General features: G+C 37.9%; 1 protein-coding gene across 1 annotated transcript in view; it reads right to left on the bottom strand.

The window, feature by feature from the left end:
• The window catches only part of LOC104529917 (adenylate cyclase type 2-like), a 26,970-nt gene that overhangs the window by 3,877 nt on the left and 12,275 nt on the right, over positions 1-10,818 (bottom strand). Inside the window, exons 6-8 of the mRNA XM_010174361.2 lie at positions 5,710-5,856; positions 4,437-4,544; positions 2,233-2,347 (exon numbers count right to left, since the gene is read on the bottom strand). Of these exons, the coding sequence (XP_010172663.2) occupies positions 2,233-2,347; positions 4,437-4,544; positions 5,710-5,856 (370 nt within the window). The remainder of the gene's footprint in view (positions 1-2,232; positions 2,348-4,436; positions 4,545-5,709; positions 5,857-10,818) is intronic.

Here is a 10,818-nt window from a genome sequence, read left to right as displayed (position 1 = left end):
ACGTCTCCTTTGCATGACACACGTGAATGTTTGTTGGGGCAAGGCTGGAAGAATAGTACTCTCAGTCCAGGTGAATGCTGTAACAGAGGGTGATACCATCTGTCTCTTTCTCTTGTATCCAAAGTGACATTTAATTATTCCACAAAAATGCAAATACTGTTCAGCAAATACTGTTAGGACAGACAGCGAATATCTATCTCATTCCAAAGTATCCTACAGCCTGGGCTCACAGCCTTCTCCAGGGAACAGGGATCCCTGTGCTTGAGCAGCCTCAATCAAAAGCAGGAACCAAATTAAGTTCACCTACAACACAGACAAATGTTCTAACCATGAAGCTACATGGAAAACAACGTCAGCCTCTGAAAAAAAGCAGTGCCTGTGCAAAACTTGCCGCAAAAGCGTATCTGAGCATGTCTAATAAATCAAGCACCTGAGCTAACAGACGTGGAGGAATGCCTGAAATATAATCTAGGTGCTCCCTTCCCTTGCCTGACCACGTCAGGTTAGGCTGTGTACCTCCTAAGGCAGAACTAGCATTTCAAGCACTCACAGAAAAGGAAGGTTGAAAGCTGAGATGTCTAGTGAGTTGCAGCAATTCTGGGGTTAGATGCTGGCTGAGGAAGGTTTTTACAAATTGCACTTTGGGTTTAAATCCTTACAGTGAGGATTGTGTTGGAGGTTGATGCTCAAATGTTTCTGTGGCTGTAATTGTTATGGATAGCAAATGCTTTTGTGGTCAGGTGGTGGTGGGAAGTACAGACGTGAAGTGAAGATGGGAAGCAAAGATCTCAGTGGTGCCTATATCGGATTAAGGTGGCAAAAGTGCCAGTCTGGGCCCTGTGCCCATTTGTAGATTTAATCATTCCTCATTTCATGAAGCAAAGGAGTCTGACTTCTCTGGAACCTGTAGCAGATACTTTAAAATCACAAGTAGGTATCTTTTTCTCCCCTAGAAAGTTTGCTTCATGATCTCCACTTTAAAAGAGTTAGTATTGCTTTAATCAGTTTGCAGATTTAGCCTTGACACTCGGTAGCTCTTTATCTGTACTGACATTGCTGATATATTTGCAAGTATGTGGCATGTGTCATCTATGGCAAGAACTTTTATTCTGTACAGAAATATGATGTTTCTACATGTTTCTTTTAAACCCATCAAGTTCTGCAGAAGGAAGCATACTTCAGATTTGCTTTGTCATTTTTTAACTCTAGCAAGGAATCTAAGACATGCTGGCAAAGGAGTGCTCTCAGAACACATGAATATTTCGTGAGAAGATAGCAAGTTTTGCCAGTGGGTGGCACTGTGAAATAAACATGAGAGGAAAAGCCGGAAGGAAAAGCAAGCAGCACAGCAAGAAAAAAGACAAGACAGGAGAATAACTGTTGGAAATCAAATACTTCTGACATGTTTACAGGATTTATGGGTTTCCAATATTTGTTTACTGCTTTCATTTCACACTTTACAAGTTACATATTGCATTGTAAAACTGCTGTGTACTGCTATCAGGAAATAAACATTTTGTAACATATGGTTCTTGACCAGCTCTGAATTAATCTATTTCATCATGCTTTCCATGGCTTACTTGCAGCTGCCCATTTCTTTTTTCAAAAATACCATGATGCACAAGTAGAAGCAATTAGAAGCTGAAAGATAAGGGATATCTCTTTCAAATATAAACAATTGGTCATCTTTGCTCTTATTTGTCGATAACCACAGAATAACAAAGAAGAGAACACTGTCTAACTCTGGGAAGGAAAGGGTGCATTTTTGTATGCTTGTTTGAGTTTAATACATCTAAAATATTTCAGACTCCAGCCTCACTGGCCCCTTATAGCTCTTATCCTCCAACACCATTTATATGGTTTTGTAAAGCCCTGTCTATAGAGTCTTGCATACTTTGGCATTGATAAACTTAAAAAATACATGTGGTTAACAACCTTTAGAATAATTATTATAGGGTTATCATAAAACAATTCAGAGCCATGGGAACGTATTTTTCAACCATTCTTTACTGGGGAATACTGCCCTTTTCTAAGTCCTGTCTTGAAACACTCCTACAACAGCTATGGTTAATGGGCAGTACCACGTAGGCTGCCTTTAAACAGGGTAAAGATGGTACTATTTACTTTCATGGCCTTTCTGGTCAGTTCTATTAACACTTTAATCAGCTGGTACTTCACACTAAATCCTCCCCCTTCTCCATGGTATTCTCATAAAAATCCTGTGATACATACCTACTCGTAACTTGAAGTCATTGAATGAATGCTTGTTTATGACATCCAGTTTTGCCACCAAGGCAAATGCAAACTCCACCATGGTTCCTATGTGCATATACTGTCGTTCAGGTTCCTGAATTTAAACAGCCAAGCAAACAGAACAAAATTATTTTCCTTAGCTTTAGTTGCTGTGAGCATACAACCAAAATATGCTGAACACTTAAAAGCACTTAAGCCCCTAGGGATGTCCTAATGCCAGCAGGCAGCAGAAGAAAAGTAATGTAGAAATGGTGCCCTGCCCAGCATCAGCTAGATCAAACAATGGCCAATAGACCAGGATGAATTTTACTGACACAGTCAGGCAGTCTAGAGATGATAGATCTAAAACATGTCTGATCTAGTGTTTTGATTGTCAAATAACCAATTTGCTGCTATCTAATCCCATAGGCACTCAATGTTTATGTGTGCCTAGGAGTTCATTAATTTTCTTTAAGTGTCTGCTTCTATTTTATGCCCTTTAATAATAAATAATTTTTGTGGACAGTCCTACTGTCTCTGTGGACAGAGAGACTCCTCCTCTCCCACTGTTGTACAGGTCAGCACCCTAGTTAATGCTTAAGCTCCAGAGAAATTCACAATTTTAAGAGTTCCTCCATTGATCTCATCTGGTAGATAAGCAAGCACCTCTGAGAACATCTAATAGAACTGAAAACGAATAAAAGAAAAGAGGAAGAAAGGAAGAAGGCAACTCATCCTCTGTTCCCCAATTTACAAGCTCAGGGCTTATATCACTTAAAAAGTCTATAGACTTAATGTCTCCTCATACATCAACACTGTAGCCTGATTTCTAAGTACTGGTTTGAGTCCCCTTAGGCTGAGGAGAAAATTGATTTTTGGGCTACCACAGCCCAGGGTAGGACCCTGACAAGAGAATGATTTCCTAAGGGATGGACTCACTGATCTCTATGAGAAATGACTGGATCTTCCTCATTTTTTGATATGAAGTGACAGAAGAGATGGATAGATTACAACTTTGGGAGATGATTCATAGAGTAGATGCATCAGCCTAGGTGGGACAGTAGTGGTGCTTGCCAGAGCAGCTGTTTAGATGAATGAAGCCTGTCTCCTTTGGAGTTCAACTTCTAGCTAAGACAGATGGTTTCCTGTTCAGTTGATGGATTCAGACCCCCTCCTTAGGCACTTAGTCTTCTTTGAGTGCTTGTTTTAAGCTGGGGGCTGTTACCAGCAGTATGCTTAGCAGTCATTCACTGCCACACTAGGTACTGCAGTATCTGTGGACCTTTAGGTGTCTGGACTGAAGGCTGCTGAGTTTTGGTTGAAAACATGTACTAAATCACCAAAGGAACACTAAAGCTTGGATCTCTTCATTCACAGTTTGGGGAAATAACTCAATTTATAAATTTCTTCCTGTGCACACACTATTTTTAGTTGTGACTGAGAGATCCTTTATGTCTTTTCATCTCCAATCTACAGTTCTGCATTTCCTTCATCCCCTTCACCTCCCTGTATTAAATGTCGGAGCTAATTTAAAATTATTCTTTTTTTGTCCTCAGGATCCTTAAGGTCTATAGTTCAGGTGTTAATTGCTTCAGTTTAGAAGGAACATGAGTTTGTCAAGAACACATTAATCCTTAGCAGAGAATGTGTTGATTCATAATTGCTGTCTCTCTGTTGCTAACCTGTAGTAATCTAAAGATCATGGCAAAAGCAAGGTTTTTGCTTAAAAGTTATGAATAGCTTCTCTGAACTTCATTCTACTGACTGCAGTTCCCAATCCTACACTATTAACTAAACTAGAAACAAAGAAACACATTCTCAATGCTGAACCTGAGGGTTCTGTAAGTGTACGGTTAATACAGCTCCTCATCCCTCCCATCTTACAATGGAAAATATTAATTCTTGCAGTCTTTTGTACACTCTATAAATCCAGTTCTGCTGCAGCATGTAGTAATAAAATGCTATTTAGAGTAGAAGGTTTGTGTTAGACTTTGCAAATACAGAGGTGGCATTTTCAAACTGCAATAAGAACAACAATAATTCTCAGACTACTAAACAAAAAGTATACAGTTGTCCAGTACAATACAATCTGTGTTAATAAGAAAAAACTAGGCCACAACATTATACATAACCTGCAGTCTAATGAACAGAATTTTAGCCTTCATTTGAACATTTTTTTATTAAGCAGGAACCTTTTCCTGTACCTGACACTGTTCTTGGTTGGGTGTAGCACTCAATCCTGTTGCTGCCATGTAAGTGCTTCCAATGGTCTTTATCTTTTCAACTCCGCTGAACTTTGGCTTTGACAATAACTGTAAACAAGGATAGTTATTCATTATTCGGATCAGAAGCCTTGTTACTCTAAAAGCATTGTTACTCTTACTGCATTCAGAGCATCAATTCTTGGAACAGTCTCTTAATAGACAACAAATAGCTTCACAAATATAGACAGGATGAATGACTTAAGAATGGATAAAACAATGGCTACAGCCTCCAAGGAAAAGGGAATTTCTGTCTGCTAAAATACCTTTTTATTATAAAGGCATTACATTTATAGTAATGAGAATAAATTCCACCTTATTGTACATACAGCTTAAATGTCAGTAGGCCTTGATATTGGAACTGAGTCGACATGCGAGTAAACAGTTAAGCTTTAAGCAGTTAAGCTTTGAGAGATGCTTACTTTCTGAAAGTAAGCATCTCTTCCATGCCAATGGGATGGTCCATGCCAAAGGGACTAAAATCCAAGGATTTTAGTTCATATCCTAGGTCATTTTAAACATTCCAGTGATCTCTAAATGGATTTGCTGCTAAAATATCCTCTACAGCTGCAGATCCACAAATCCAGACTGTGCTGAGTCATGACAGGATCTTAACACCTTTTTCTAGTATCTTCATCTCTAATAACTTTATTTAAGACAAATAGTGTTCTCAGTGAGAACTTTACAGCTGCCTTTTCACAATCTGTAGTCATGCTCTGTACTTGCTTGTAACCTCAGAGGCTGGAATATTAGAATTTATACAATCCTTTGAGTCACGTATCAACTGATCAGCGCTCTATATAATGAGAGCAACATAGACCAGGTATAACACAAAGCTGTAACATTTTAGGGGACATAGATTTACATACCTGACTTTAGACACTAGTATTTAGAAACTAGTTAATATATGGCATGCAATATGACTGCCTCATGTACTGCAGCTAAAGGACAAAAATTTCTTCATCAGATATACACATAGGATTCTCATTATAGTGAATCAGAAGCAATTGAGTATTATGTCACATCAGTATCTGATTTGTCCCACATAAATAACATTTTCCTTCAATGCTCCATGTAAGTAATTTCCACATAATTAGGCACACAGAAGTTCTTTTCTGACAGTTCTTCCACTCTTGCTTTCAAGTATGTTTGCTTACTGTTGCATACCCTGGGTTATTAAGATTGAAACCAAATGTTTGTTGTTAGAAGTACATACATCATCGAAGTCAGCAATGATCTCATTTAGCAGCCTGAGACATTCCAAACCTTCTTTATTTACATCAGATTCTGTGTAAAATTCCTTGAAATCCGGAACAGAGGCAAACATGACACAGACACAGTCATATGACTGATGATACAGATCCTGTCCAAAAGAAAGCAGAACAGAGAAAAAAAAATCTGTCATACCCAGCTCTAAATAAAAGTTTCCTTATTAATAAACAGTGTCTGGGTTCTGAAAAGGGAGGCATTGAAGTGGTTGGAAGGCCTTAAGATGGTGGTTGCATTTTTTTTTTTTTTTCATTTAGTTGCATTTATTAATTTTAAATGTAAATTGTATATAAACTTGTTTATTAAAGAGACTCAACATATATAGCTGGACATATTCTAGTGATTTAAAGTTACCTTTTTTTCCTTCTGAGCATCAACTCCGCGAACATAAACTGTTCACTAATTTATTAGATAGAGCCCATTTCTGAAGCTTTTAATGTAGAGAATTTTGTCTGGCTTGAATAGATAAAACTGTATTTTGCAAAATAATCTCTAATTTATTATTAGCTGTTTGTGTTATTGTAATAACTAGAAAACTGAACCAAAATCACAAACCCAATGCACTACAAATTCATAATGCAACACAATCCTGATAGTTACTAACTTAAAATGACAAAATGCCTAATAGGACAAAATAATTGTCATTTCTTTCCCATAACAAGGAGCTGAGGTAAAGGGAAAGAAGTCACCTGAACTAAAACTTAATTATGTCAGTTTCTGTACTGCCTTCTGTGACCACTGAAATGAGAGCACCTCTGCTCCACAGGAAGATTCTGGTGCTAAAAATGACCATACCACCTCCCACTCAATTTTCCTCTCCACTGTCCTTAAACACTAGAATCTCTCTTCTTTCAGCATAAATTAACATCCTGAAAAAAAGGGAAGAAAGAATATTTCTTAAACTAATACTTAAGAAAAAACCCTGTACACAAAGATAACCACAGCAATAAAAGATGCCATAAGCTACTATAAAGTCAAATTCAAGTTATCATTTGAGTAAAACAAGGATTTCAATACTTATGTGAATAAGGTGAATAGGATTTGTTCTGTGATTTTACGAAGCATCAGATATTATCTCCTCTTTTACTTACTGAGCTTTTTTTTCAATTTTACTGGCAGTATGTTTATTTTTGAAAGAATCTGGTGTGTTTCTAAACAGATGTGTACAGGCACAGTGAATTGGTGATGTATAACTGCAAAATAGCAAACCTATGGAAAAACTGTTGACCAGCTCATCCCTGAATAGATGTGAGGGAAGTTTCTGGGCAAAAATGAAAATAATGGCGAACAAGGAGGAACATGGGCAGCAGGAGGAGGTAGATGATTTATTACTAGATTTTTTTGCTGCTTTATTTTCTAAGAATTCTATAACCAGAGAATCACTGAAGCTCCACCATGCCACTGTGCAGCAGGGATGGAATATATCATTACAACTCACCATTATTATTTACATTCTTACAGTTTTGCTGATTGAAATCACCCATCTGTACCTGACATCCAGCTTACGGCCATATATATGCAAAATCAGTGTCACTTTAAAGTTACCTGATTTTGCAAATGAAAAGCAACTAAACAAAACGTCCAAGCCGATGAGTTCACTGCCAGATTGCTACTAAACTTCAAAGGAGTTCTGGATCTCCATTGTCCTCTTCCCGATAGAGTTTTTCATGAAAAACCAATACTGTGATAATATTTTTCTGCCATCTATTTTATCCTTCTCCATAAACACTTGGTTAATAAATTTAATCTATATAATAAAGTAATCAAATGGTGGGGAGTGGGGGGAAACCCTCTGTCTGGATGGCATCAACTGAATTTAGGCAACTTAAGCACCTGAATGAAGTATTTAATTTGAGAGCACAGTCATTCTGTGTGTCCTATATTCTCAGTATAGCAGATGTGTCTGTCTATCTGGAAGGTCACTTTAATGCCAGATGGGCAGAATCACCTCAGATAGTGTTTCTCTTTCTCAGTCAGGTATGGAAAAAAGGCCTAAGAGGTAATTTTCCCTAATGCAGGCACTCAAGAGGAGTGCCTCAAACTATACAGGATGACTCTGACTCTAAGAAATTCAGAAGCTCAGGTCCAAAATGACCTCCCTTTGCTTCAGTCTCCTGCATTTAAAACCAGGTCCACTCTGTAATACTGCAGTGACACACACTGGTGGCTGTCTTGAGTACATATACACCTAGACTTGGTGCATACAAACTAACTTGAAATTAGTTAAGTGGAGCCTCAGAAGAAGATTAACAGGCTCACTCCTCAAATATTTAGCTTTTGCAGTCTGCATTTTGCTTCACATCTACCTACTTCGAATTTACCACAGGCATGTCTACACTGAAGCTACGATAATATTTGCATATAAATATACTCAGTAGTTAAGATCTGATGTGCTGAGTGCTCTTCATAGACAAGTTAGCAGAATAGGTACAGAGATTACATTCTGTGGTTAACTGAGCTTTCCTTCTATTTCCTTAAGTCACACTTCCTGTAACTTGATTTCAATTTTGGGTGAAGGAATTCAGGTTGCACACATGGTGCTGGTTATTAGAAGAGGACTGCATCACAATATAGGGCCTTGGTAATACAGAAGGGGAAATTCATAGTGTTATATTTAAACACTGGAGGGAGGTACAAGAGTATTTATAGCAGAATGTAAATCATTAATACTCAAAACATAGATTATTACACATACTTTCAAAACTTGACCTGACAAAATAAACAAGTTGTATGTATCTGTGATAAAATATTTAAAACAAATAATATTTTTTGTTCATATTCCTACCAGCTGGAAAAGTCCAGTAAGTTAAATCCAGCCAAATTAATAGTACAGTTATAATTAATATTAATACACAATTCTATTGTCCTAGGGATTCTGTTAATTAGTAAAAAAAAAAAAAAAAAAAAGTTTTAATTCGCCAGATAAACATTAGATAGCAGCTAGTTTACTTTCTTCGTTGAATCCTGCAGATTTTGCATCAGAGAGTATATTTTGCATCATGAGAATATAAAAGGTGCTAGAATTACACTACTGATGAGGTACTGGTTGTAAAGTTTGTGAAACAGACAAAATCTAGGCACAGGAGGTGATACTGAGACAGTACATGGAAACTAACGCCATGTAAAGGTCATAAGAACATAGGTCTGTTAGGAGCTACAACTGAACCCTTATAGCAAAAGGAGACCAAGTGTGCAGTGCTGCAGGCATATGATATTGCTGAATATTATGATGCAGAGATGGTAGAAGATGGAATCATTCTACCGCCTCTTAAGACAGGAACCAGAAGATAAACAGAACACTTAAAAGCAGAATAAGGAAAAATATTTTGCATAAGAGATATATAAATATATATTTCATGGCTATTCAAGAACAAGAAAGACAAGAGCTTAGAGGGTTAAAAACATGAATGCTTATGTGAATACTAGAAAAATGCATAACTAGTAAGTGTATAAAAAGCAAAAAAATGTGCCCTTACATTTTCAGGTAAAAGCAGAACAGTGAATAGCACATTAACCTTCACCTGTTCCTCAGACTTTTGCTGAAGTATCTAACACTGGACACTGCCTGGGCCCTGCAGTTGACTGGACTGCTGATGGGTGGCAACTCCTGTCTTATTAGGCTTGCCACTAAAAAAAAAACCCAACCCATCTGTCTTACAGACAAATGTGGAATTCTAATTAGCTATTAGGAAGTATCTTTGCTGTCTTCCCTGAAAGCAGGAAGTGTTTCCCAGAAAAAATCATGGCAACTTGCACAATTCAGTTCACAGTCATCAGTAAGAGAAATATGACTGAGCAAAAGACAGGAGCAGAGCTCAAATAAAAGTGCTGTTGGGACACAGTAAGACCAGTGTGCTTCACGCTGTTGGCTGTCCACTCAGTAAGGGGACAAACAACCTGTAAGAAAGGGTTGCATGCCCGACTGTTACAATGACAGTCACAAATCTTAATTTTCTACAACCACAATTATCACTCCTTCCTCTCCTCCACCTCAAAAATAAACGAACACATTGTACATGAACACTTATCATATGCTGAAGCTCAGCAAGTGTCCCATTTCTCTTCCTTCCTCTCTAACACTGGGGTAATATCCATCCCTACTAATGCTCTATAGCATAGTACCAGCATGGAAACAAGAACAAATGGTGCTGTTTATAACCCGATGAGTAGTAATTGTGACTGTCACAATAAATGTCAGAGAATTTCAAGGCGGCATTCCCAGATAGTTTATTTTGATCATTCATAATAATAAAGGTTGTGGCAATTGGATGTCTTAATTATCCTAAGAGTATTTCCCTTGAAACAGTACTCTCCAAACTGTTTAATCAGAAAATTAAATGCAACACCATTCCAGGAACGAATGGCTTTGCTTCTTTCAATAAAAAATAAAATCATCTTGTCTTCTGCAGTCAATCCCTTTTTTCTTCCCCCACTCCCCCTTTGATAACACCTGAATTTCTGCTGCTTGGCTCTCTTTACTGTCCCCTCTTCTTCTCCAGTGCGTGGAGACCTTTTCAGGATGGAGGCTACATTCTACCTCTTGGAAGAGTATGGCAGTCAGCTTCTCTGGAGCAGAATTTCTGCTTTAAGTAGGGTGCTGGCTCCATTCTGCAGCTAATGAAACAGGATTCCAATTGCTCAGTAATGTGCTTGCCAGTTAGCTTGCAGCACAATAGCTCCTGAGCACTTTTACTAATAGGGGATCTGGATGATAACAGCATAAAGGAAAAGGCTGCACAAGTCAGGTGCAGATATATTTAATCTTGGCCCCATTTCCTACTTTTCATTTTATATTTGTTCCTATCTTTCTCTCACTCAACTGGAAAGTGCCCTCTTTGGTACCCAGCACGCAGACTATAAGCAGAAAGTCAGTTCCGGAGCTTCTGCTAAAGCAAACAACCTTTATTATGGTTTGCTCTGAAGTAACTTTGCTTTTACCATATCAGCATTAATCAATGTGTATCCTGTTATGAAAAGACCTTTGTGGGTCATCTAAAAGTACAGTCCCACTACTCCCAGTTAGCATTCATCCATTCTTTTTTTCCCCTTTCATTCC

This window comes from Antrostomus carolinensis, unplaced genomic scaffold (genome assembly GCF_000700745.2).
Source record: "Antrostomus carolinensis isolate BGI_N321 unplaced genomic scaffold, ASM70074v2 scaffold9198, whole genome shotgun sequence".
In the NCBI taxonomy this organism is placed as follows: Eukaryota; Metazoa; Chordata; class Aves; order Caprimulgiformes; family Caprimulgidae; genus Antrostomus; species Antrostomus carolinensis.
Note: the sequence above shows the minus strand (reverse complement) of the source record. Positions and strands in the feature narration are given on the sequence as shown.